This window comes from Plasmodium vivax, chromosome 9 (assembly GCF_000002415.2).
Source record: "Plasmodium vivax chromosome 9, whole genome shotgun sequence".
Classification (NCBI taxonomy): Eukaryota; Apicomplexa; class Aconoidasida; order Haemosporida; family Plasmodiidae; genus Plasmodium; species Plasmodium vivax.
The window spans coordinates 1,476,046-1,503,906 of NC_009914.1; the positions used below are offsets into that span (position 1 = coordinate 1,476,046).

At 41.1% G+C, this 27,861-nt stretch overlaps 3 protein-coding genes across 3 annotated transcripts; all 3 read right to left on the bottom strand.

The window, feature by feature from the left end:
- Window positions 1-511: 511 nt before the first annotated feature.
- Window positions 512-2,533, bottom strand: PVX_092545 (Beta-catenin-like protein 1, putative; the record flags this gene model as incomplete). The annotated part of the gene is made up of 2 exons (XM_001615451.1): window positions 2,277-2,533; window positions 512-2,071 (listed from the first exon to the last, which is right to left on the bottom strand). The coding sequence occupies exons 1-2, from the start codon at window positions 2,334-2,336 to the stop codon at window positions 512-514; spliced, it is 1,620 nt and encodes a 539-aa protein (XP_001615501.1). The 5' UTR covers window positions 2,337-2,533.
- Window positions 2,534-4,058: 1,525 nt separating this feature from the next.
- PVX_092550 (hypothetical protein, conserved) lies at window positions 4,059-10,430 on the bottom strand (the record flags this gene model as incomplete). The annotated part of the gene is made up of 4 exons (XM_001615452.1): window positions 4,059-9,830; window positions 9,961-10,039; window positions 10,194-10,233; window positions 10,349-10,430. The coding sequence occupies 4 exons, from the start codon at window positions 10,428-10,430 to the stop codon at window positions 4,059-4,061; spliced, it is 5,973 nt and encodes a 1,990-aa protein (XP_001615502.1).
- Window positions 10,431-12,761: 2,331 nt separating this feature from the next.
- On the bottom strand, window positions 12,762-19,151 carry PVX_092555 (WD domain, G-beta repeat domain containing protein; the record flags this gene model as incomplete). The annotated part of the gene is made up of 6 exons (XM_001615453.1): window positions 12,762-12,859; window positions 13,125-13,442; window positions 13,586-13,714; window positions 13,820-14,570; window positions 14,737-14,962; window positions 15,133-19,151. The coding sequence occupies 6 exons, from the start codon at window positions 19,149-19,151 to the stop codon at window positions 12,762-12,764; spliced, it is 5,541 nt and encodes a 1,846-aa protein (XP_001615503.1).
- Between the last annotated feature and the right edge of the window lie 8,710 nt (window positions 19,152-27,861).

Consider the following 27,861-nt stretch of genomic DNA (forward strand, 5'->3'; position numbering starts at 1 on the left):
GCAAACGCAACAGCACATAAGTCGTATCACCTCACATAAAAAAAAAAATGCGTGACTATATATATATCTGCATGTGAATATATATATACGTGCAACTGTTTTATCGCCAGCTACATGGTGCTTTCTTTTTTTTACCCTATTTAACTGTCAATTATTTAAAAACCCATAAATTAAGAAAAAAAATAAGTATAATTTTTCCTGCGCGTCTGCTGAGCCCTTTTGCAAAATAAGGCAAAACAGTGTGCACGTAGGTGAAGCGGCGTTGCCAAAGTGTATCCCACATGGGAGGTACTATTGTGGAGTGGAGCTAACTTCAACAGGGGGATAGCCTCTCTTGCACGGAAGGCGTGCCGAAAAAGTTATGCGCAAGGAAGGGGAGAGAATGCCTTGCGTTCATATGAACAAATTCGATTCCTTGGAAGACGTCAGGAAAAATGTCAGCATTTTTTTGAGCTTCTTTTTCAGTTCGTCGTCGTCTAGGCAGTCCAAAAAGTCTGCAAGTGGGGGAGGGTTAAAAAGGGGGCACACGTGTAACGCTGCTATGGGGAACACTTCCTAGCGCTGACGCGGATGACGCGATTGCCTGCTGAGTGTGCGCCTGCATGCCGCGTATTCGCTTGCATGCCGCGTATTCACTTGCATGAGGCGTATTGGCTGGCTTACCCAGTATGTTCTCATATATGGACTGTATGTCAACCGCGCGCGTGTAGAGGTGAATAAAAATGTTGTTCGAAATGTAGGAGTTGTTTTGAAAAAAAAGAGCTATCAAAATGACGTCGGTGAGCTGATAAATGAGGTATCCCTTGTCGCACAATTCGATGTATTCCAAATTTTTCTTGCAATCGTCGTCAATTTGAATGTTCATTTTTTGCAGATTTTCATTTAATAATAATTTTTGCTTTTTTTTCTTCTTTTCGTTGAGAATAATGTCGCTATACTTCTGTCTGATTTCTAGCAGTCGACTTATCTTTTCGCATTTTTTTTCCCCAAATTTGTTGAGCACTCTCCCCAAAGAAGTATCTGTACAGCACAGGCACAAATTCGAAATGACGGTGATTATATTTTCCTCAAATTCGAAAACGTGGACTTTACTCTTTTTGATGTTCCTTAACATAAAGAGACAGAAGAGGTACTTCAGCCCATTCAGTTGCACAAATTTGTTACACGTATCTTTGTCGTTAAGTGTGATTGCAAAAATTTTGAGAGCGGGGAAGCAAAGGAATTTCCTCCCACTCAGTAACTTGAGCATTAATTCGAAGCCATTAGTGCTATCGAATACGTTTTTATTTTCACTTAGGAGAAGCAAATTTCCAAGCGCTTGAAAAATGTTAAGCAATATTTCTTTCTTGTTAATGTTTGGGGGATCATTATCTTTGTACTTTGAAATGTATTTCAAGAGAGAGTTAAAAATCGAAATGGTGTAGTAAAAATCTTTGTATACATTTTCTGCAAACTGGTTAATCCTCAGAATGAGGAGGACCAATATTTCACTTGCGTTTAACGAATTGGAGTCATCACTTCGCAGCTCCGTACTTATTCTTTTTAAGAGAAAAAATAACAGCTTCGAATTGGTTAGCAAATCATTTTGTAAATCATTTTCCAGCTCGAAAATATTTTCCAAAATGTTCAGGATGGAGGACATGGCATTGTAGTACTCCTCATTTTCCTCTTCATTTATTTTTTCCAATATGTTTATAAGAAAATGGCACAGCTTTTTCTTGTTCAGGCATTCCACTACCTTTTCATTTTCCTTCTTATCCAATTCGTACAGATTCGACGGGTTGGTTATTTCCTTAACGATGTCGATCACTTCAATCACAATGTCGTTGTTGGGGTGGTTTAACAAATCGATGATGTCTCCCAGAATTTCGCTTTCCACCATGCTACTGTACAGGTTTGAGCACACACTTAGGTTTTTTATGTTCACTAGGATTTCGTCTAGGTCCACTTCGCTGGTCACCCACTTTTCGGGGTTGTCTGGGTGTTCCATTCTGTCTCGCTCATTTTTGTTTTTTTTTTTCCTCAAAACGGTGGCCAATTTTTTGATGCTGTTTTCGTCTACGCATTCGATCTGCGAGGGGGGGGAGCAAAACGGAGGGGTTTGCAAAGGGCGGGGAATGTAAAGAGTGGCCAGCGGCAAACACATTGAGGAAATCAACTCGTTTGTGCGAGGTGGCCAAAGGGGGGTGAAGAAGCGGGGAAGAACAGAAGCCTGCTTTGCCTGACCCCCCATTCAGTCACTTCGTTACCCCCTTTCAGCGGCCCCCCAGCCTTACGTTCTCGGCCTGCTTCAGAATTTCCTCCACGTCGATATCGTCCTCGTCGCTGTACTCCATGGCGCGCCGTGGTTACATTTTATGAGAAGTAGGAGAGGGGCGCAGAACCCCGGGAATGGATCCAAAAATGAAGGCAAACGGAGGGACAACAGAAACATAAACGTTTTCACAAAAGGGTTGTAAAGCGGATGGCGGCGCTCAACAAGGGAGGTTAGCCAAAAAGGGGTCTATTCATTTTTCACATTTTGTGAATTTCCTAACATTTGAAAGGAAAAAAAAAAAAAAAATTAATGAAGCGAATTGTGCCGCACTGTGCGTATATCTGCATGACCAACTGGAAAGAAGAAGCAGCTTGGAATATGCCAGACGTTTTTCTAAAGAGTCACCAAAACTTTGAATGTTTTTATCCTGAAGGGCGACGTTTAACGTGGCGGGAACGCTCAATGCACGGTGGGAATTTCTTTAGGAGTGCATTTTGAGCGGCATAGCAAACGCACCGCAAAAGAAAGGCACTTTTATTACCCGCTCAACGTACAAATAGATGGAAGGACCATTTTAAAGAAAAGGAAAAAAAAGGAAAAAAAAGGGAAAGCATAGAAGGGTAATTCACAAGAGAGGGGAACTATACCTAACGGATTGTAACTGACCAGAAGGACCATCATACCGTTTAGGTGAGACCTAACGGGGACTAGCGATAAGTTTAGGTGAGACGCTTCGAACTAGGCAATTATTCACCGATTAGGAATGGTAAGCGAATCGGGGGGAAAAAAAAGCTACACGGGATGATGGGAAGATGTATGGCCCCTAAATGAAAGGGAAAACAAGGAGAGGCATAATTAATTATACATTACCCCTGAGTACATTTTAGTTTCCCTTTTTGACTTCACTCCATTTTCTAAAATGGGGAAGCATTCACAAAAAGGGCCTCCATCAAGGAAAGCACACTGGACCTCCACCTTCAGCTCGTGCTTTTCTTATGTATTATATTTTTTGAGCATACTATGCGGCCTGTTTGTAGTGTACACCTGCTACTCGGCGTACATACTGTACGTCCTGTGGCTGTTTGTGTAGTCCCCAATTTGGCTCACCTTTGCCGAGAATGGGTAGTTAGTCTAGCGTTGAAAAGGGTTTTGCGTAGGAAGGGAAGATGTAACGTGTGCTGCATTTTATTACCCTAAGGTTTGAAACGGAGAAGCGGAATAGCAATTTTGTAATGTTAAATTAGGGCGTCGGCAATTTGGTAACTCGCAAGGGAGTACCACCATCGGGGGAGTGCGGACCAGAACGCAGACGAGATGCAGCAGGTGGGGACCCCGCATCGGTGCCGAAGAGAAAAGAGCAGTAAAGTGGACAATTGCTGAGCATCCACCGAAGCATTCGCACAGCAGGGAGATCACCCACTGTGATTCACTTAACGGTGCAAAGCATTATACAGGGCTAATGTTACAATTCATCAGGTTGCGGAAAAGGCGCCCACGCGGAGTTCAAAATTAATCACATTTGTAGGAAAAGGAATCAGGGAGAGAAACAACGTGGTGGGCGTGTGGAGATACCCTTCGCGCAAAAGTGAGGGGGGAAAAAAAAAATGAGAAAACGGAAAAAGGCGTATAAATTTGCAATCGAACAAACAGACGAACAAATGTACAGGCGCAAAATTGAAGGGGTGAAAATGGTACAAAAAAAAATACACAAAAAAAATTCGTTTCAAATGGTGTTCGTTAGGTGAGGGGGTGGACAAGCAGAATAACACTTGGTAGAGTGCCTCTCTCCCCCCCGGTGGAGCTACAAAATTTGCTTGAACAAATTTACGGAGAAGCTAATCAAACTGTTGGAGAGGGACACAAAATGTAACTTCACCGTATCATTGGAAGCGCCATTTTTTTTTTTCACAAAATCGCAGACAATTAGGAGAAGCATCTTACTTTTGGCATTAACGGGATACGTGCTATACAGGATATTGTAGGAGTCAAAATGGAAAACGTTAAAGGAGTTATACAGTTTGATCGAATTGATGAAATCTTTAAACGTTGAAAAGTCTAGCATATTGTAGTAGTAAGATTTGTAATAATATTTGTGCTTTCCGGAGAAGTTCTTTACAAAATGGTTGAGATAAAAGCTATTTGGTTTGAGGAGGAATAGGTGGGGAAGTGGTAAAGCGATTTTCAGCTTGATGGTAGTATTGTCATTGTTTAAGCATTCCACATTTAAGAAAAGGGGTAACTTGTGAAGGTGATTTTTTTTAAAGCATAATGTGTATAGTAGGCAAATTTCGTTTTTCTTCAAATTTATGTAGTCATTTTCTTCTGTCACTTTGTTATAATTTTTTTTCAAATTTCTTTTCACCACTTTTATGTGGTCCATTTTGTTTTCACTCAGATCACTTTTGATATAAATGATGTTATACAGAATTGATTTCACATAAATGTTCATGTAGATGTTTTCTTTTTTTGGTATCTTCTCTGGTTTGTTTTCCGCCCCCTTTTTACACTCATTCCCAATGGTGTTACCATCTTCGCTTTTAACTCTATTGCCTTCATTTTTGCATGCACCATTGTTGGCACTTGCACACGGACGAACTTTGCTCGTGTCACCATTGGCATCGTGCCTGTCAGGGTATGACAGCCCTTCCTTTTTGTACCCACTGCTTTTCCCTGAATCTTCGTTTACGTAGTAAAGCTTGGCATATATCTTAACAAGGGTGTTTTCGAAAATGAGGCCCTTGGTATTCTTGCTGTAAAAGTGGCGCAGCCTACTTTTATGTTTCTTTATATCCTCGTCTGACAAAAAATTCGACTTGATTTGCGTGCTGAGATAACTGTCGAGGTAGGAAAACGTCTGCTCCTTCTTATTGCACTTGTTAATAATTCTTTCCAAATTTGTGAAGTAGCTTTTTTTGTTCATCTTAACTGCGTAACTTATTTTGTCGCTGTTATTGGAGAGGAGACTTCCTTGCAGGTTTTTCGACACCTTCACGAAGTAGTTAAATTTTTTTTCGAAACTTTTGTAGTCGCTCATGTAGTCGTTGGTTGTTTTTTTTTTCAAGTGGACGAATCGCCGGTGTGTGCCGTCCTTCCCCCGTTTCTGCTTTCCACTTCGGCTTCTGCGGCGACTCACTCGCCGACTGCTTCGACCGCTTCCTCGGCTGCTACCTTCGCTGCTACCTCCGCTGCTACCTCCATTGCTACCTCCGCTGCTACCTCCATTGCTACCTCCGCTGCTACCTCCATTGCTACCTCCGCTGCTACCTCCATTGCTACCTCCGCTGCTACCTCCATTGCTACCTCCGCTGCTACCTCCATTGCTACCTCCGCTGCTACCCCCGCTGCTTCCCCCGCTGCTATCGTGAGGGGGGGCCCTTTCCTCGTCAAGTTGCATCTCCGCTAGGGGGTCCCTCCAGAGGGGCGAACCCTCCCCGTGCTTCCTCTGCTTCCGCTTAGCTCTACCCCTTTCGTTTAAATAGCTATCACTGACAATGTTCTTCTCCTTTTTGCTCCTCACCTTCGAGGGGCCTTCCACCCCCTGGAGTGCCTCGTCGCTGGACATTTCACAGTTACTAAAGGTGTAGTTCTCGTTGTATACCAATTTGTTTCTCTTTTTCTTTTTGTAGTTGCTTAAGGAGTGTTTCTTCCTGCCTTGTTTCTCCGCTCTGCTCCGCAGGGGGAGGAACCCCCCATCGGAGTCATCATAGTGGTGAGCGGCATCATAGTGGTGACCACCATCATCATCATCACCATCACCATCATCCGTGATGTCTCTGAGCAGGCCCTTTTTGCCCTTTCCGCCGGTAGTTCTCCCCCCTGTCTGTTTCACCGCATAACCCGGCTTCTTCCTCTGCTTCGCCTTCCCCTTTTCACCTAATTCTGGGCGTCCCCTTTTGAAAGTCTCATTTGGGTTACCTTCCCCCTCTTCGTTTTTCTCCTCCTTTTTGGCCCTCTTCTCCTTTTTCAGGTGCCCCCAATTTGCGACATTTTTTACGTTGAAGGAGAATGTGCTATTTGTATCATTATCTGAGCGGTCTCTCGGGTGGTTAAAAAAATCGTCATGGAACATATCGCTTGTATGGTGCCTCATTTGGACGTTGCTGTTCATCTCACTTAGGATTCGCCTCGTTTCTATTTTTTCTTTATCACTGAGTAGGTGGCTCTTTTTTTTTTTCCCTCGGGATTCCTCCCCCGTTTGCACTTCATCCATTCGCTTCACATTCACGTCGAAGGAGTGCCTCTGTTTTTTCTTGGCCTCTTCATCGCTGCTCCAGTTCATTTGGGGGAACTCGTATGGGCGGCTCTTATGGGAACTCTCTTTGCGCTCATTTTGGGGCACCCCCTTGAGAGTGCCTTTTTCATCCCGTTTAACTTTATTCTTCTGCTCCCTCTTTTTCTTCCCAAATGGGTGATGGGTTTCCCCCTTTAGGAGATAACCCTCCTGATTTACCTCCGTGGATGACGTCGCGGCAATATACCTTTTGTACCCCTTCACGAGGAAGTCATCAATGTGGAGGTCCTTTCCTTCATCCTGCGACGCGTCCAATTCGTCCGAGAGGGTTGCACTTTTGGAAGCATCATCATTTGGCACGAGGTCCCCTTTTTGCAGATTACGTCTGGGAGTGTTTCTCCCCCCTTTGCCGCTTCCCCTCGGGAGGAGGATCCCATCACTGTTATCACTGCTGTAGTTGAGAATCTGTTTTTTTGAATCATTCCGTATGCCTAGAAATTTATACAAAAGTTTTGGGTTCATATTAACCCTTTTCTGACTTTTGATGAACTGATTCAGCAGAACATCTTCATACTTAGAACCGGTCTTCACATAACTGCAGTTGTTTGCAATGTCGTCTATCATATCCTGGTAGTCCCTACCAACCTGTGATCCTTGTAAAGTGCAGCTCATTTTTTTTAACTTCATCAGATTTAACATATTGGCATCATCATCGCAGCTGCTTTTGTGGATATGCTTTACCAAGTAGGATAAGTAGAGCAAAAGTTTTTCATTTTTCATTTGCGCATTTTGCAGTTGGAATATCAAATTGTTCACCTTACTGTTGAGGTTTTCATTCACTTGGTTGGAATCTTTTAACTTGATTTTATTTTGCTTAAAATTGTTACTCAGTTTGGTAATTTGTTGTGATAGGAAAACGTTTTCTTTTTTATTTTCTTCGATAAGTTTTTCTGCCTGTACAACTCTTTCATTTTCTTTTTCCAGTTTTTCTATTTTGTTATTTTTCTTCTTTACAATATTTTCAATCACTTTGATTATTTCTTTATTCGACTCGATAATTTCCTTCAACTTGTTGTTGGCGTCTAGGTAGCTTTCGTTGTCCAGCTCGAGCAGCATTACTGCCTTGTCTAGTTCTTCTATTTTCTTTTCATTTTCTTTGTTCTTATTTTCATAATACACCTTTTCCTTGTTGCACACGTTGTATAGCTGCTTGTACAGATTCATATTGTTCTGTTTCATTAATTCCGTTTCGTGATCGAAATCTTTGTTTTTCAAAAAAATGTTCATTATGATGTAGGAGCAGTCACTTGAGAAGTCCTTTTCGTCTTTGGCTAGCTCGTTTTTTTTTTTCCTCTCTTCCGCTTCATTTGATTCGCTCCCTTTGGGTGTCCTGCTGCTTGGGAAGTCCACCTGGGGGGAGCCGCCTCCCTCTTTGTTGCTCTGGTTGGGGTGGTCCAGGGGGAAGGGGTCGAAGTGGGGCTGGCCAAAGTGGGGCTGGCCAAAGTTGGGTTGGCCAAAGTTGGGTTGGCCAAAATTAGGTTGACCAAAATTGGGCTGACCAAAATTGGGCTGACCAAAGTTGGGCTGACCAAAACTGTGGTTGCTAAAGGAGGGGTTGCTGAGGCTTCGGTTGGGGCCGCCAAACGAGGGACCCCCAAATGATGGGCCACCAAAAGAGGGACCCCCAAATGATGGACCGCCAAAACTGGGCGCGCCGAAGCCCTGGTTGCCATTCCCCCAAGCGGATAGGTTCCTACTGGCAACGTTTCTGCTGACGAAGTTGAAGTTGTTCGAATTGGGGCCGTTCTGGTTGGTGCGCGCAAAATTGAAGTTGCTCAAATTGGGGTTCCTCAGGTTTTTGCCCACGGGGTATACGTTATTGGGGTTGGCCCGTGATACGTGAAAATCATTCAAGCGGTTATGCGCGCGGTTGCTGCCAGTGGGGTTGTCACCGAAGAGGTCATCATTTGGGGGGCTGCCAAACGGCTGGTAACCCAACCCGCGGTGATCCAAGGGACTTCCCCCAGGAAAGGTATTAACTGTGGGGGATATAAAGGAGAAATCTTTGAGAGCCATATCGATATTTTCACCTTTGCTATTTTGATAACTGGCAGGAAAAGCTACCGGGTTGGTGGGAGTCAAATTTTGGTTCCCACCATCATCACCAAAACGGTCACTGACTTGGGTTAATAAAAATGCCGTAGGGACACAAAATTTAGTTTTCTTCAAAATTTTATTATTCAAATTTATTAAGCATGTGTAGCAGTGGCTGTTATTCTCTGTGTCCACCACATCGATGTATAGGAAAAACTGTTTGTTGTAAAAAACGGAGAATTCAAAAAGTTCAGAAACATTTACAGAAAAATTGTCAACGTGTTTATTTTTGCTCTTCTTCCTGATGCTAATTTGGTTATCCATCGATTTTAGGGTTAGGTATATAAAAATCGTTTTAACATTTCGTGAAACGTTTATAATGTCTGAGATGTGAATGACTATGACCACTGGTTCGTGGATGCCGTGTGCACTGATTGCTTTTCCCCCCTTGTTCGCTTTACCCTTTGTCGTGTTGCTGCTGAGCGGGCTTACATCGTCCAGCGAATCGATGTGGTTGTTGCTTAGAAAGGGGTCCTCGCTGTCATTTTCGTGCTCATTTTCGTCGTCGTTTTCGTTATCATTTTCGTTATCATTTTCGACCTCGTTATCGTTATGGTTATTGTTATCCTTATCGTGGTGCCCCTTTACCTTCCCATCGTGCTGTTTCTTCTTTTTCTTCTTCTGCCGCTTCCTCTGCTTCATTTGAAAATCGTCCAGGTCCTCCTCTATTTCGCTGCTCAGCATGTTCACGCTACCATGGAAGGTGCCAAAGGCTTTGTTAAAGGATTCTAGCGAGTCCGACTTTATCATTTTTTTATTATCATGCGTGTCTTTTTCCTTGCTGTTATTGTCTTCATCACTTTGGAGGTACTTCCTTCTTTCCTTCTCCTTATCTTTATCCTTCTCCTTCTTCTTCTTTTTCCTCTTTTCATGTTCTTTTCTTCTTCCGGAGCTTCTGCCCAAGCTTCCACTTCTGCTCCTGCTTTGGCTCCTACTTCGGTTCCTCTTTTCGCTGTCTTCCTCCTCGTCATCCGCGCCTTTGTATTTCTTGCCCCTCCTCTTGCTGTCATGCTTTTTGTACCCTTGGTGCGATTTTTTTTTTTTGGAAGAGTCCCTATCGTCGTGTGCCATTTGGATCGCCCCATTTTGCGGGGACCCCCCTCCTTCTGGGAAGCTCCGCGCGCGCTCCTTGTGGTTTTTCTCGAAGCTTTCGAACAGCTTGATGGATCGGTTCACGTGGGTGGACGCCTGCGCGGGGGGGGTAAACACATGAGCGCATGAGCAGGTATACGCATAAACACAAACCCATTCATCTGTGCATACGTGGGAAGGCCCCGCTGCACAAATGCGCACACGTGAGCAGACGGATCAAGCATACCTCTACCAGCTGCTCAAACAGGTGCGCGTTTCCCTTTTCCAGAGCCTCCAGCGTTAGCTTCTCCAGAGTGATTAGGTCTCTACAGGAGGGGCAGCACGAGGTTATGTAAATGTGCGCACACGAGCAGACAATCTATTTAGGAAGACAACCTATCGACACACACGCATCTGCTCCTTCACGTATCGTTAACGTACGGTAGACTTTCACGATAGACGTTTTTGCGCAATCCTTACTTTTTACATTCCGCGTAAATGTCCTGCATCACTTCGATATCTACATGAAAAAAAAAAAAAAAAAGTTCCAATTTGAAGCGAATTAATGTGCCATTTTGCTGTTCATTTTCAGTCATACGCGGGCTCCCGCGTGGGGACAGCTAATCCTTCATTACCCGTTGAGTTGTACTGCACACATGCCTCCAGCTGCTTGGCTAGGTCCTTAAAATTTATGATATTCTGCTTGATGTTTTTCATTGTTTCGAAGGTGCCAAAAATTTAATTAATTGTACAATAACTTAAAAAAAAAAAAATATAGGAGTCTGTATTTTTTTCTTTTTTTTTTTTTTTTTTTTTTTCTCAACTGATACTTATCATGTATGTTCTCCTTTTGAAGAACATTTTAGAAATTATTCTCCATAATAAAAAAAAAAAAAAAGGAAAATGGGAGAAAAAGAAGAAACGAAAATTTCATACGTTTTTATGCAGATGCGATAGCACTCTTAGCATTACGAGAGATTTTTGCTACCAGTGTTGCATAATTAATGCCGTGGCGTGCAGATCATCGCAGCCTAAACAAATCAGTCTCGCTTCCTATTTCTAGGTTACGAAAATGTACACGTAAAAAAAGTGGAAGGCAAATTGGGTGGGATGGACACAACTTGCGCGTTAGTATTAGTACATACAAAAATGTGAACATAAGGATTTGCATAAATGTACATAAAAAGATAAGCATATGCTTAATTAAAGGGTAAATAAAAAAAAAAAAAAAAAGCCGGAAAATCAGGTAATCCTTTGGCCACTAATTTGGCCATAAAAATATTCCATGCCTTTTTTTTTTCCTTCTAATTTTTCAAAAAAGATTTGAAATACATCATTTAGGCATATATATATTTTTTCCCGTTTCTGTTTAAGCGGTTTTGTAATGTATACTTTTCATCGGGCCTTCACATGTTCCTTCACTTGTCATTTGATGGCGGCTAACTGGTCGTTCATGGCTAAATGGGCCAATTGGTCAATTGGTCAGTTGGTCAATCGGCCAATCGGTCAGTGGGTCAGTCGGCACGTCACTGAATTATTTTTCCCTGTTAAGCAATTCAGTGGGCTTACCAAATGAAGATTTTTTTTCCCCTTTCCAAGCGCTTGCCCCATAAACAAATCGACACGTAAAAATGATAAGCTGTTCACACTGCGACCATTTAAAAATGTACGAGTTATATTTTTTTTCCCACCCCTTCTATAATTTTCCTCAGTGCTAAAAATGTGGACTTACTGGTTTTTTCCCAAATAAGCACAACTTTTCTTATAAATTGAGGAACGCGGGGCGTCGAAGTTTGTAACTGCATTTGCAGAGTCGGGGTGGATGTGAGGTTGCCTGCTTGGCACGTCACTCGTCACATTTGTGCGGTACACGCAGATTTGCAAATTTGCATGATTGCACGATTGCGTTTGCAATTGCACGTTTGAATTTACACTTTTGCATTTGCATTTTTCCATTTCCACGTTTTCAGTTTATACATTTGTTACATGCCATCCGCACGCCCATGTTCCATTTCCTTTTTCTCTATGCACTATTTGGCATTTCCCCATAAATTCGGAAAAAAAAAAAAAAAAAAAAAAAGTTTCTTGAAAGTAACGCGAACTCTGGAAAAGTCGTAAACCAGGGGTGCAAAAAGTGGTGGGAAAATTGTGAAAAAAAAGTGACACGAATTGGCAAAAAAAATGACACGATTGGCAAAAAAAATGACACGATTGGCAAAAAAATGGACACGAATTGGCCAAAGCGCCAACCAATTCGCACAAACTCAAAACGCGAAAGGGAGGGGGGGAAAAGGGTTTCCATAGGGGAGGAGAAGGTGGGACAAACACTTTCCAATTCGCGCGTTTAAAAAATCAAGCAAAAAATAGGCGAACGTGTTTAACAATGTCACAAAAAATGCAAACGCGCAAACGCGCAAAAATGAAAGCGAAAAGGGAAAAACGAAAAGGGAAAAACGCTAAATCAAACATCGTGAATCACCAAATTATTAAAAAATTGCGGAAAAAGTGTGTAAACAAAGGGGCAGGGAAATTGGAGGGGAAATCGAGGAACATGCTGTTTCTATGTTGGTATAATATACATGTGCACATGGGGGAAACACTGTATACGCAGGGCGAGTAAAAAAAGAAAAGAAAAAAAAGGAAAACTAATTTGCAAAAATGCCAACACGGATGTACTACTAAAACATGTTCGCGTAGCATAACATATCACCTTTTGCACATTAAAAAATGTTGTAAAATCAAAAAAACAGAAACAATGTTGAGGGGGGACGAGGGAGAGTGTCCACGGCCGTTGTCATCATATTAAGGTATTTATGCCTGCGAGGGGGGTTAAAGTGTTAACACGATGGGGCTAGCGAATCGGCAAATAAGTTGGCCACGCAAAAAAAGGACGTCCATCTTGCACACACACATGAGGGGGCGAGTATCGCAGCCACGTCGCTGCATCGCTGCATCGCTGCGTTGCTGCATCGCGCAGGAACGTAAGTTTTACCAAACAGGAGGAGTACATTTTCGGGCGTAAATTTTGCAGACATTAAATTTGAGTGGTTAACGCCGTACGATCTGGACAGTTTGACATATGGGCGGTTCCTTCTGCTTTGGGACTTTTCCAATTTGATTTTCTTTTTCTCCGTCGAATGTTTTATCTCGTGTGATGCTGTGAAGGGGTGGGGTGACGGCAAAGGTTAACACTTGTGTGAAGGCTATATCGCAAGAGTGCATATTTGCGTAGACCATGTGAGCGGTAAATACGCATCTCTCTTTCTACACACATGTATATTATGAACGTGTTTTTTTTTTTTTTTTTTTTTTTCTGCATAGTCCCTATAAACAATGATGCACACAGTTGTAGTGGCGCGGGGCAGGAGCAATTTTGACTGCCCCACTCTATCTTCGTCGTTCTCCCCTCACCTTTGGAGCAATTGTAAAAATCGATGAGGTTATTACAAGACATGGAAACTAATAAGTTATTGTCATAGCTAAAGTCGATGCTTAAAATTTTGTCCTCAAACGAGTTTAAATCTGTGCCAAGTGGAGCCCTGCCATTTGGTGTTGCCTCATTTGTTACGTTTAGCACATTTGCATCTAAGTAGGTGTCAAGCGGATTGGAGGGTTGGGTATACTCGGCCTCATTGTGGTAGGGCTCCGCTGAAACAGCCACTTTGGGTTCCACGTCAATAAATTTGTCCATTGCCAAATCGATTAAATTGATGTTATTTGTGTAGCCACCTGGGAGCACAAAGAGAAGAGGCGTAGTGGGGTAAAGCGGGGAGAAAGGTATACATGTCAGTGATGCCTCACCACGTGGCGCCAACACAGTAGGTGCTACTCAATCTGATGATGTGCGTAAGGAGAGAGGAAAAAAAAAATACCTGCATACGACAGCAGCCTTCCATTTTTGGAAAAACTCAAGGAAGTGACTCCCTGGTTGCTTGGGTAGTTATTTTTGAATCTCTTGATAAAGGAGTTTACTCGGACGTCGTACAGGTGTACGTAATTGTCTAACAGGGGGAGGGACGTGCATAAGAAGTGGTAACATTCAAAGGGACTTTACGGCGCGCCGCTTGACATCGCTCTGACTCAACCCCACGCTGTGATGCGCTTACCGTAGTAGCCACAAGCCACAAGCGTGCTGTTGTAGTGATATTTGGAAACGTTTCCTGGGCAGTTATACGTGTAAGTAATAAAGGGGTATGTTCTGTTGGTGGAGTAGATCCTCAAATTGCCATCATCTTCACTGGAGCAAAAGAAGTAGCCTAAGAAGGCCGTGTCGAGAGACCATATAGGTGTGTGCCCACCCACATACTTGACATAATTTTTATTACTTACAGTGCTGTAGAGATATACATCCCCATTAACATTTCCCGATAGTAATATTTTATTCGATTCACCAAAACGTAGGCTCGTAACGTTATGAATATTTCCATACAATTTGCAAATTCCATCATTTTCTTCATCATAATCTAAGTCTATGGACGTGGCATTATTTTCTTCTAAATGATAATGTCTCCTTTTCATCGTATCGTTTATGTCCCCTTTATTAATCTTTTCCATTTCTTTTTTTTTTTTTCTTATTTTGTTCGCTTGGGACTGTTTGATGTTCCACAACTTGATTATGTTATTCGAATGCGCCGTGGCGACAAAGGATCCATCAAGGCCTGAAATTTCCGCACACGTCATGTCGCTGCAATTGTTCAGGCAGTAGTACAGCATGCTGGGCATTCTGTTTTTCGTCACCCTTAGTCGGTTCTTCTTCTGCAATTTCAAAATATGCTTGTAGTAGTAAAAGGCGTCACTGCTTTCGTTGGGCACGTAGTGGTTTTCCTCCTTTTCGCATCCGGGTTTGTTGCTTTCGTCCTGCGGTTTGGAAGCGATTAGCATGTTGGCGGCGGTTAGCAGGTTGGCGGAAACGCAGACATTCTGCCGCTTAACCACTCGCGCGTTAATACGTACACGCTTTTTTTGCCCCTCCACCCGTGCGCATCCGTGGGGGGGCACTCAGTTTGTTCCGCGCGGCCAGTACCTCAGCAATTTCGTCCTTCGCCAAATAAATAGGCGGCAAGGACCACATAACGGGAAACTCGAACTTTGCGTTGTAGAGAAAGTTGGCCGAAACGAACGAATTGAAGAAGTTAAAATTCCTCTCCGGGTCCTCGATTTCTACGATTTTAATTTTGGTCGTAATCAAATTGTACAGCGAAATGCCTCCGTACACGGTTAGGTACTGCCACAGGGACTTCTTTCCCAGCCTGCGGGGAGGGGGCGCGTGGGCATAAGGAGGTGGGGGCGCCCGTGAGAGGGGCGTCTGGCAAAGAGAGCGAAATGGCCAGCAAATGGAACGCCTGGCAACGAACAAATCGGGCCAATAGCATACAGTTGCACACCCCCCTTTCGCACAGCGCAATATGGCGAAACCTACTTGGTCATGTGGACGACGTGCTTGGCATTCTTCTCCTTAAAGCGAACAAGAGATATTTCAAACACCTGGCTCAGGTTAACACAAGTGGACAGAAACTTGGTCACCGGTTCGTACGCAGAAAATTTGTTTAAATATTTTTTCTTAAAATCGGAAATGTGCCCATAGCTGTTTGTTAATATGAGTATAAAAATTTCCAGCAGCAAACAGAAGGAAACATTCTGTAGCTGCAGTTTTATTTGCATTAAATTATTTTCATACCAATTTATAAAATCATCAAAGAAGGTTATCAATTTTGCTAAATCGAAATTTTCTCTTTCTCCTTTTGGCTCTACTAGCGCTTCACGTGGAACTGCTGATCGTATAGTCACATTAATATTTCTGTTAATATTATTTATTTTTTCCTTCAGTATGTCTAGGACGTCTCTATCTATATTTAAATTATTTAGTAAAGTATCCAGGGACATATTTTTTAATAATTCTAAATTATGTGGAGCATTATTTCTAAAGGTGGGGGATGTTGGTGAATATGGCGGCTTATTTTCCATCACTCGGTCATCCATTTTGCTACTTGCCACGTTTTCATTTTCGTCAATTACGTCTCCAAAAAGTCTGGTCAGGGCTATCAATTTTCTGTCTTTTTCGAACTGCTCAGGTGTAAGGGGTGTTATCCCTGCACTGTAGAGGTCACTCAAATTTTTCTTCATTTTGGATGCCCTCAAATCGTTTTCGTTTGGGAAGTCCATTCGATTTAGCATACTGTTGTCCCTGTCCACGAACATATTTGCTGCATTCTTATTCGCCCCGTAATTTTCGAAAAGAATGTTTTTTTTGTTGTGCAGGTGGTTTTGGTCCTTCACGTTTGCGGGTAAGTTGCGGGCCTCATTCGGTGGCGCGCTTTGCGATGCGTTTTGCGGTGCACCCATAGGGGCACCCATTTGCATATCCAGGTGCACGTTCCTAAGCATGCTTCCACCGGGGGTTGCACTCAACCCTCTGCTGCTCATGTAGTCATCCGCCGTGTGCAGCGCGCTCTGCCCTGTGCTACTAAAAACGCCCTGTTCGCTGTTCTCACTCATGTTGTACAGATAATTATTATAATCCAAATTTTTTTTTTTCCCCTTGAGATTTTGATCAAAGGGGAATAATAATCCTCCTTTCTCATCCTTAATCATTTCGGTATTTTTATCCTTTCCCTTTTCTTCCTTTTTATCTTCCTTCTTTTCTCTTTTCTTTTTCCTTTTTTTCTCCTCAACTTGTTCTGTTTTTTTCAAATTCTCAGCATCGCCTTTATGTTCCGCTTGTGCATTAGAGTTGTATGGCCTTAGTGTATCCATTTCGTTTCCATTTACGGCATTTTTTCCGCTACTCATACTCCCGTTGTGCATGCCAGTACTATAGGGAGTGCTACTGCTGGTGGTGGCTCCTCCCGCGCCGCTAGCCAGATTAGACGTGTTGATATTATTTTCATTCGATGGGTCTCCATTAAAATGGGCGGAATTATTTCCTGGCTTGTCCAAAGGAACACCATTGTTATCCATTTTCGTTTCCTCATAGGGTTTACTTTTATTCATATTTATGATAGCCCCTGTTGTAGTACCATCATTATCATTTCCTTTTTTGTTAACTAAATCTGCGTCCATTTTGCTCATTGCGGGGATCCCATTTTTTGCTTGGTCTGCTTGCTTCATAATTTTGCTGTGATTGGCGTACCTCTTTACGGAGGTATACTTGGCTTTGTTGTTCTCTTTCAGGTGATCTTTTAGAATATTCACTGGGCTTGCAAAATTGGGAGCTTCCTTCCCATTTAGCTTCTCCTTATTCATGTGAAATTTGTACGCATCCGCGCTGTCAATTTTGGTGGGGGCATTCGCGTGATTGTTACTACTTGGCATGACTCCACTTGAAATGGGGCTATTGGACGAATCGCCAGTCTTCATGCTCATCTTCTGCTTCTTGGTGCTAATCTTCCCAAAGGGAGATGGAGCCATGCTAGCGTTTTCGGGGATGGGACCCTTGTTCGGGTTACTCCCCTCGATTAAATTGTTGTATCTCACTTGTTTGTCCTCGCTCCCGTTTTTGTGCTCCTTTAAATTTTCCACATTTTTGTTGTACGTTTTGGTGTCTAATAGGGCGTTCGGTGGAGCGAAAAAGGGTTTTGCACTGCTGGGGGGGGGTTCCGTCGGGTTGGCGCTTCCGTGTTGGTTGGCGCTTCCGTGTTGGTTGGCGCTTCCGTGTTGGTTGGCGCTTCCGTGTTGGTTGGCGCTTCCGTGTTGGTTGGCGCTTCCGTGTTGGTTGGCGCTTCCGTGTTGGTTGGCGCTTCCGTGTTGGTTGGCGCTTCCGTGATGGTTGGCACTTCCTTGCAGACTGCCACCTCCATGGTGGTTGGCGCTGCTCACCCCATAGGGGCCATAATTCGCCTGCTCGTTAAACATCATATTAACCGTTTTGTTCATGTGACTGTAGTCCGCGTCCTTCTCCTGGTTGTTGAGCTTCCCATCGGCCAAGGTTTCCGCGTGAAAGTTGCCCTTATCGTTTGGGTTAAAGGTGAATACCTTGTTCATATTCGTTTTGGCGCCCATGGGGGTTATATTCAAGGGGTTGTACATTGGGGGGCTGTCCAAACTTTTCAAATTTCTCCCATGGGCAGCGGCGTTGCTCATGCCGGTTGCACCGCTGATGGTGCCACTACTGATAGTGCCACCGCTGATCGTGCCACTGCCGGGCGCTCCCCCGCCGGGGGTGCCCCCAGAGCTCAAGCCACTCAACTGCTTAGACGACATGTACAAATTATCCTTTTCGCTCTTACCTAACAAATACTTATCCCTATTTTTATAAACATTTCCTAGGTATTCGTTTTCCCTATATTGGGGCATAGCGCTGCTTTGGCTGTCTTTAACATTGTTCATTTTGTTGTTTAATGGGATCATATTGCTCTCCACATTTTTCATATCATTCACGTAGAACCTGTTCATATTGCTTCCATCAGAATTGCGATAGTGCTTGTTATTCACACTGGTTTGTACAACCATTTTGTTACTATTAAATCGTTTAGAAAAATTATCTGCATTTTTATTCGCGCCATTACTATCTTGGGGAGGTTTCCCTACATTTTCCCCACCTAACATTTTATTATTCATTTCTATATTGCTCTTCATCATGTTGTTATAATTCACATTATTGTAATTATAGTTTAAATTGTTCATTATATTTTCCCTTAGATTATTATTCCCTTTGCTGAAAACGCTGTTCATATTTCTGTTGGCACTTGCAATGTCCGAGCTGCCCATTTTGATTCTGCTCTTCAAATTAATGTCCGTCTGCATGTTAACGCTACTGTTGATGTTTATTTTGGAGTTTAGGTTACTCATTGGGGGCTTCCCCCCGCTTCGCATGATACTAATGTTGTTCATTCCGCTGGGCATGTTGTTCATTCCGCTGGGCATGTTGTTCATTCCGCTGGGCATGTTGTTCATTCCGCTGGGCATGTTGTTCATTCCGCTGGGCATATTGCTCATGCCGCTTGACATATTGCTCATTCCGCCTGGCATACTGCCCATACCGCCTGGCATACTGCCCATACCGCCTGGCATACTGCCCATACCGCCTGGCATACTGCCCATACCGCCTGGCATACTTCCCATACCGCCTGGCATGCCATTCGCATTGCCAGACATGCTGTGCTTCATATTGTTCGCCAAACTGTTGAGGTTGCTGGACATGTTCTTTAAATTCCCGTGCATCTTGCTGATGTTGCCGTGCAGCTTGCCCATCCCGTTCATGTTGCCCATCCCGTTCATGTTGCCCATCCCGTTCATGTTGCCCATCCCGTTCATGTTGCCCATCCCGTTGACGTTACCCATCCCGTTCATGTTGCCCATCCCGCCCATGCCGGGGGGGACATTCAAATTGCCGCCTACCATGCCGCTGGAGTTGTTTCTGATGTTGTTGTAGTTCTCATTATTGTTGCCATTGTTACTGCCGTTGTTTTTGCCGAAATTGCTATTCTTGTTATTATTCATGTTATTCTTGGGGTGGGATTCACCTTCACCTTCACGTTAACGTGATGTGTGCTCTCGTGCTATGGTGATGGACTGCTTCTTCTACGAGGGGCTGAGATTCGGGAGGTGCGACAAACTGGGCAGGTCTAAAAGGTGATGCTTTTTATGGCTGACTCTGGCGCGAACGTTTTGGTGTGAACGTTTTGGAGAGAACGTTTTTGCCGTGAACGTTTTTGACGCTAACTCCTTGTCAGCCTCTTTTATTTTTATCATCCGTTTTTGCTTCAATATGGGGTCCCCCTCTGCTGCGTTTTATATATTTTATTTTTGCCGCTAAATATAATCACTACTGCTACATATGCTTACTTCTTTACATTCGCATGCGTTCATTTTTTTTTTGCGAAGAATTGAAACGCCTGCCTTTTTCAAAGTTCATGATTTGCCGAGCCGTTGCGATTTTTTCCCAGTTTTGCCGAATGTTACTTTGCTTATTATTTTTTTTTTTTTTCTCGCCGCTGCTTTATTTAATGTACGTCTGAACGGAATGCGTAGTCTCGGCCCTTCTTCTCATCGTTTTACTCCTCCCAAAAAATGGGCAATATATTTTTGCTTGCTGGATCGTGCCGCCCGGCGTTCCCCAATATATGACACGTGTGACCATGAAATCAGGGAGTTCAAAAAAATATAAGATGTTTGCTAAAATTTGTAAGCAGCGGGTGGGTGTTCACGTTCACAGTTTTTGGCGAGCGGGAAGAGCTCGGGCGATTTTTCACCCCACTGTTAACTTGCGCGAATTGAGCGAACTTTCGCAATTTTCAAAAAATTCACCAATTCGCCAATTCGTGATATTTAGCCCCAATTTCAGTGATCGTTTGACGCTTTCATTCCCGCTTTTTTACGAATTATGCCTCAGACCGTTCGCCATGCATACATACACGCACATGTACATTTACGCGTATGGCACACAGTACATCTTAGCGTGCCCGCAAAGGTGTACGCATATCCACCTCAGATTGTGACAAACTGAAAGGGGAAAAAAAAAAAAAAAAAAAAAAAAAAACCAAAACAGTGTTCAAAAGTTATACATAATTTTGTATGGCCTTATTTTTGTTTATCCGTAGGTTTTACATAAATTGTACTTCAACAGATGGGCACAAAAAATTATCCCGCGTTTGTACGCTGAGGTATGTTATAATATGTGTAAAAAAATTGCATATATTGGTGGTCACCTTTTAACAAAGTAAATATATTACCCGCATATGTTAAGTCACAGTGATAACCTCCTTTGAAATTATATTTTGACCCGCAAAAGTGAAGTTTTGGAAATGAGCTATTGCTTCTTTTTTTTTTACTATTTTTCCAAGTTATAAAGAAGTGTACGGTATATTACGTAAATCCCCGGTTTCTTCGCAAGTTTTATCACGACGAAATGTTTTTTTTTTTTTTTTTTATCATACATAAGAAGATATACATTCGTGAACGCGATTTGCTTCTCACCTCCCCATAAAACCCTTTTCAATGCCATAAATCGTTTGTAACAGTTCGAAAAAGGCAACAGAACAATTTTTTCGCAGTTGCGAAGAGGCGGCAAATGGTAATACGTGTTGTACTTGCATATATACTGTGTATAAGAACTCATAGTGAGCAAAAAATTATGTGGATTATGTAGGCCTTTACATGCGCCCACACCACACGTTGATTGTAAAATATGTGCAGTGAAACAACCGTAATGATTAAATTTTGTTCGTGTATTCCTCCCTAAAAGGACTCTGCAGCGCATTTTTAAAAAAATTATACTTCGTCATTTAGCAAAATTTGGCGAAGTTGCGCAAAATGGGGGGGGAAAAAAAAAATAAAAGGAAAGGGACGAAAAGTAAAGCGGCGGTAAAAAATATGTGGCCAAACTTTTCAACCAATTAAATTTTTTTTTTTGTGTAAATGAGATGGCAACTATGGACATAAACTGTCTTAGGTGAAATATCATTTTTTTCAATTTCATTCATAACCATTTTGTGAAAATAAAATTAAAAAGGAAAGTCCACCGTTCAAAGCAACCCGACTGCGAAGCACGCACATGAGGTTAGTGCGTACATCTGTTTTTTTTTTATTTTGTCACTGCTTCGTATGCGGCGTAGGCATAGAAAAACCATACCGCTTCTTTCCTTTTTTTTTGGGGCATGGGGGGGCTTTCTTCCACAAAGAAGCAAAAGGAAAAGGTCGCAAAAAAAAAAAAAAAAGAGGCATGTCACGTAGCATTATAGGCGAAAAATAAAATTAAAAAAATATAAGCACATCTGAACTTCTAAGAGCTGAGGCTACAACGACGGGAGAGTGAAATACCCACTTTTAAAAATAGCAAAAAAAAAAAAAATAATGATAAATGAAACCTAATGCACAAAAGTTTGCCCTATGTTTTTAATTTTTAGTTCGTACCTTCCATTTTTGTGTACTTTATTTTGTTCCCACCTGTGTTTTTCCCCTTTTGACCTTTTTCCGTTTGAATGAAATAGAATCGAAGGGAGAAAATAAGCGTGCTAGCGATTACACGTTTGTGGCCGCTCTAAATTTTAAAGCAGGTTTTCTTCCCCCTTCTGAAAAAAGAAAGGGAGGTTATTTATTCTCTAACGATATTTTATCTAAAATGAATTCGCCTTAGAAGGGATGAAAAACAATGATTTTGCTCGCCGTAATGTTAAAAATGAACGTTTTTTTTTTTCCCCTTCCCCTTTCGAATGGAAGGCACGAAGCATATTTTTGTACCCTTAGGGAAGAAAAAGGGCAATGAAATAGCACATCGCAAATATGTTGTGTACACATGTGGGTTTATAAACTTTTATTTTTCAGAAAAACGAAAGAAAAACAGAGACTTTTAAGCATAATTTTTTTTCTTTTCACAAAAGCCCACCTAGCGATATGAATGCACATCGTCATCATGTGAGCACGTACTCCATGTGCAGCATCCGCGAATTTAAAATACATCATCTGAATCAATGTTTTGCTAAAATGTGCGCACATTCGTGAACCCCTTCCACTGAACAAATGAAATGTGCGCTTTTCTTGAATTTATATATCCGAATCACATTGAATTAAGCACATTTTTCCTGCAGATTTTGCTGGAAAGTTTTAGCTTTTTCTCGCTGCACCACGCAATTAATTTGTATGTTTTGTTTTGACAATAACATTGCATTGCATTGCTTTTTTTTTTTTTTGTTTTATCGCTTCAAAATTTGCTGTGCATCATAAATCAATGTATGTATTGAGCGAAATAAAAAAATGTGCAGCGGGATTTATGTCATTGCAAAATGTAAGTCAATATATCTTCCTACTGAATAACCGATTCGGTTACAAAAAAAAAAATTCAATGTCATTCGTGAAAAGGCACATACAGATCTTCGTTTAATTTTTTTTTTTTTTTTTTTTTTTTTTTGTAACTTTATTTGTCCCTCGCAAAGGAAAGAATAACAATGAGCAAAGCATTTTATGCAAGAAACTATTTTTTTTTTTTTTTTTTTTTTCCAAAGAAAGAGCTATTTCTTTTTTAAAATAGTTTCCAGAATTTTGAAAAAAATTAATTTTACTTTATATGGACGGAATGCACATTCGAAAAGGCTAATGTAAATTAACCCCCTAAACAAATGTGCATTATGCCTATCGCCTAAAAGGCTAGTGTACACTCGTGTAACACATTCCTTTTTTTTTTTTTTTTTTTACTGCTTTTTCCACCTAATTTGTTTAAGTGCCCATATATTTTATTAGCCATTTTGTAAATGCAAAAATTTGCGCGCCATTCTATGGAAGTGCCTTAATTAAGTATGGTAAATGCTTTTTGTGCCATTTTGCGTAAAAAAATGTATATGCATAAAATGTATGTGCAATAAAAGTATGTTTCCATATTTGGAAATAAAATACATTTGCATGTGTAAAAAAAGGAGTGTTTCAAAATTGGCCTTTTGCGCCTAAATAAATTACCCCTTTCCCTAGAAAAATTAAATAAATGCATAAAAATACGCATTTCACCTGGGGTTGCTTAACAATACGGCATGTGCAAGGGAAAGCCAAAGGCCAAATGGCTAAGGTTAAAAGGCGAAGGCCCATTCGTAAAAGCCATATGGTAAAGGCCGATTGGTAAGGGCCGATTGGTAAAGGCCAACTGGTAAGCGCCAAATGGTGAAGGCCAAAGGGCAAGGGCCAGAAATCGAAAGTCAAAAATACATAGCCGCAAATCGATAGTGGCAAGTCGAAATTAGCAAATCGATAGTTGCAAACTGAGTGTTGCAAAGTGAAAGTCACAAAAGGAACACCCCTTTCGTGTGACATAAAAAAAGAAACACTTTTCAAAAAAAAAAAAAAAAAAAAGAAAATACAAAGGGGAATCATGGAAAAGTAAATACATATATGCTTATACATGCATAAATGAGTACTAGGCATAATGAGAAGAAATGTTTCTCATATATGGTAAAGAAAAAAAAAAAAAAAAAAAAAATGTGTAAGCATGTATGTACTACATTTTAACGTTAAGCCAAACAGCCAAAATTGTATAAATTATTTATGTACAGCTAGCTTTTTTTTTTTTTTTTTTTTTTATTTGGCTATTTACTAAACAGCGATGGTAGCTACCTGCTTTTAAAGCCATGGTCAGTACGCTGGGGGGAAATAAAAACTTTTTATGGAAAATAAATAAATAACAGTTTCGCGTATCTCATATGGCTTAGCGAAGTTGTTAATTTTCCCAGCATGTTACAAGCTTTTATTGTTTTAACATTATATCTTATTTTTGTTTTTTAATTTTACATATTATGTGAGTGTTTATAAGAATATATACATACATATTCTCATATGCAATTATGTACATTTGTGCGTAACCTCTAAGTGCATAATGGAGTGCGTCGAATTTGCATACTATCACATGTTCCTTAAGTGTAAAAGTGTTGATCTTTGTAGTTTCATTTTTGTGATTAGTTAAAATTAAAACATTTAATATTTCATGTACAAAGTTGTTTCCTTTTTTGTGTTTTTTTGTTTTACTTAAAAAATATATATATTTTTTTTTTTTTTTTTCATGAATGCATTCAGTTTTACTTGACCTTTATTTTTACATGCCCGGGTGAAATTTTCTTGCAGGCTGCAAATAAAAAGAAACGACAGCTGAGTTTTCCATGTATTTTCTTTTTCCTTAATATTTATTTGTGACAATTTCGAATTCATTTTGACACCAAATTTTTGTTATTTTGATTGCTTTTCGGATGTTATATTGCATACGTATGCACATGAGTATGTATATGCACGTTTTTTTAATTTCTACGTACATTGGCATCCACGCATATTAATTTGTGCGTTTGTGAAGGTGCACCCATGTCGACTTGTGCGTATGGCTACATGTACATGTGTCGACTTTCGCATGTGGCGATTTTTGCGTGTGACGAGATGTACATGTGGCGATTTTTGCGTGTGACGAGATATACATGTGGCTACTTATGCATGTGACGAGATGCACATGTGGCTACTTTTGCATATGTTAACCCGTACATATGATATGCATGGGTGCCTCTATATTAACCTGCACATGTATGAGCCCTTGCGTAATTTAGCCAGCATACGTGTTAGCTCGCTTTCGTTTGGGCTCCTACGTGCATCGACCTCCACGCATATTTGCCTCCGCGCGTATTGACTTGTATATATATTGACGTGCACTTATATTGCCTGGTGCGTATTTTTCCCAGCACATACACTAGCTTGTTCGTATGTATGTTGACACCAACGTACACGAACTTGTGCATGTAACCATTTTTACATGCGTGCTTTGGTACATATGCGCATGACTGAATACACGTTATGTACAAGCACCTGTAAGAAGTGGTTCATGCATGTGCCAAAGAACAGATGTTTACGAAGCTTTAAAGCGCCTCTTTGCAGTTGATGTGAAGGTGGATGCACCGAGTGAAAACCAGAGTGCGCACGTTTTATGTATGTGTATAAATTTTTTCCCTTTTTGGCTCCCTTTTTGGTTCACGTTATGGTTTATGTTTTGGTTCACGTTTTGGTTTACCATTTCGTTTGCCTTTTCGCTCACCGTTTCGTTCCTTTCATTTTTCCACCCTTCTTTTGTTTTACATTTTTAAACTTTCATTTTCGATAGGTGTTTTTATTTGTGTACATCTTAATTTTTTTTTTTTTTTTTTTTTTTCATTAAGCATTCTGTGAGTTTTATTTGAAAAATTCTGTAGAGTGCCTATGATACTTGCAAATATATTTTTTTTTATGGTTAACACAAATAAATATTTTTTTTCCCCCCATTCTGGGTTGTTTTTATCTGTTGTTTGTTATGCCTGTCAAGAGAGAACATATTGTTTACGTTCGATACATGCAATTTTGTGGCAAACAGAAATGCATCCCCAAAGTTTAATGAAAAATGAGTTCATAATTGCCCCCATGAACTGAAGTTTATGTAGAGAACGAGGAACATTTATATGACATGGTGTCATGCATTTGTTACGTAGCCTTAATTTTTTCTCCCAATTCGTTAGTGGAGTGTTTTGCCAGCTTGGCAGAGAAGTCCCTTGCCAGTTTGTTAGCAAATTCGTTTGCCGATTTGTTAGCTAACTGTCGTGAGAACTCGTCGACGATCTGCTAGCCACTTTGTTGGCGAACTGCTTGGCTAATTCGTTGGCGAACTTCGTTTTGAATTTTTTCATAAGTGTTTCACAAAATTGTTCGGAAAAATTTCGCGAACCCCTTAACGGATTTTTTTTCCCCATACAGTTTTGCTTAATTAACAATAATTTGGTGACGCAGCCCTGTTTTGCATAGTCATTACTTAATTTTTAATTTTTCGTGTTTCGCGGAATAGTGAGCATATTTACAAATGCACGTATGCGTTGGTGGTGCGTATATCCTGTATGTTGCATATATTTTTTTTTTTTTCATTTTCCATGAGCATGATCCATAATCGCTTTCAGATCATGCGTATGTAAGATCGTTTGTTTTCCATGCAAGGGGTAACACTGGAAAGGGTGCCTATCACGGTGTCGCAACGGTTCGCATCGTTTTGCATTATTCCCCCCCATTTCATTTTATTTCGTACGTTTACTCGTATATGAGCATCCCTTTGTATGCTTACATATTAGCATCGCTTTGCACGCGTGCTTACGTGTTGGCGTCATTTCGCGTTCTTTTCGCCACTTCGTTTTGTGCTTAACCGATTCGTTTTGAGTTTAACCCATTCGTTTTGTGTTTAACCCATTCGTTTTGTGTTTAACCGATTCGTTTCGTTACCAACCCATTCGTTTCGTTACCAACCCATTCGTTTCGTTACCAACCCATTCGTTTTGTTAACAACCCATTAGCTTTGTTAATAACTTATGCGTTTCGTTTTTAACCGTTTCGCACTGTTTCCAACCATTTGACATTACCCCCAACCGTTTTGCATTACCCCAACCATTTTGCATTACCCCAACCATTTGACATTACCCCCAACCGTTTTGCATTACCCCAACCATTTTGCATTACCCCAACCATTTGACATTACCCCCAACCGTTTTGCATTACCCCAACCATTTTGCATTACCCCAACCATTTTGCATTACCCCAACCATTTTGCATTACCCCAACCATTTTGCATTACCCCATGGCTTTCTCATTACCCCAAACCATTTCGCATTAATCAGATCCATTTCGTATTTTTCTCGATCCATTTCATATCCTTTCGATCCCACTTGTACCATTTCGATCCCACTTGTACCATTTCGATCCCACTTGTACCATTTCGATCCCACTTGTTCATTTCGATCCCATTTGTATCATTTCGATCCCATTTGTATCATTTCGATCCATCTCGTGTCATTTTTAACCCTTTCGAGCTGTACCTAACCATTTGGCATTCCTGCCGATTATTTTTAGCCATTTCACAATTTTCGTAAAATTTTATTCTTTTTAACATTATTATGCAGTTTTTAGAATAATTTTATAGCTTTTCCAATTTTTGCTTTTCTGTTCACGTGCCTTATCGCCCGCGCATTACACAATGCACTCTCTCCAGGGTGCGCCTTGCAAACGTGTACATGGAAATGTGCTCCTCTGAGCATATGCATATGTATAATGTACCTGTGTACACGCGTGCGCATGTACGTATGTACGTATTTATATATATATGGGCATGTATGTTCGTGCGTGCATATTTCTCCCTGTGCGTATTTTTTTTTTATATTTTGAATTCCCACTAAATTCCGCACATGCAAGTTAAGTTATGTGTATGTATATAGAAAAGGGAGTTGGGAAAGAATTTAAAAAAAAAAAAAAAAAAAAAGTATGTAAAATTGCACGTATCAATTGTATGTATCAATTGAATGTATCAACTGTATGTATCAATTGAATGTATCAATTGTATGTATCAACTGTATGCATCAACTTTATGTATCAACTTTATGTATCAATTGTATGCATCTATCGTGCCTGCACGCTAACCTGACATGCATGCTGAGTGGACCCACCCACTTATTCGCATAAACGTGTGCATACGTGTATTCATGTGTATCTGTAAAGGCAAAAAGGTGCGAGCGCGCAAATGAACATGTGAACGAATGTATGAATGTGCCACTGAGCAGATGTACCCCTGAACAGATGCACCCCTGAACAGATGTACCCCTGCACGGAAGTACCCCTGAACAGATGTATTCCTGAACAGATGTACCACCACTTGCACGTAACATTGTGCATGCGTGTGCCAATCCACGTG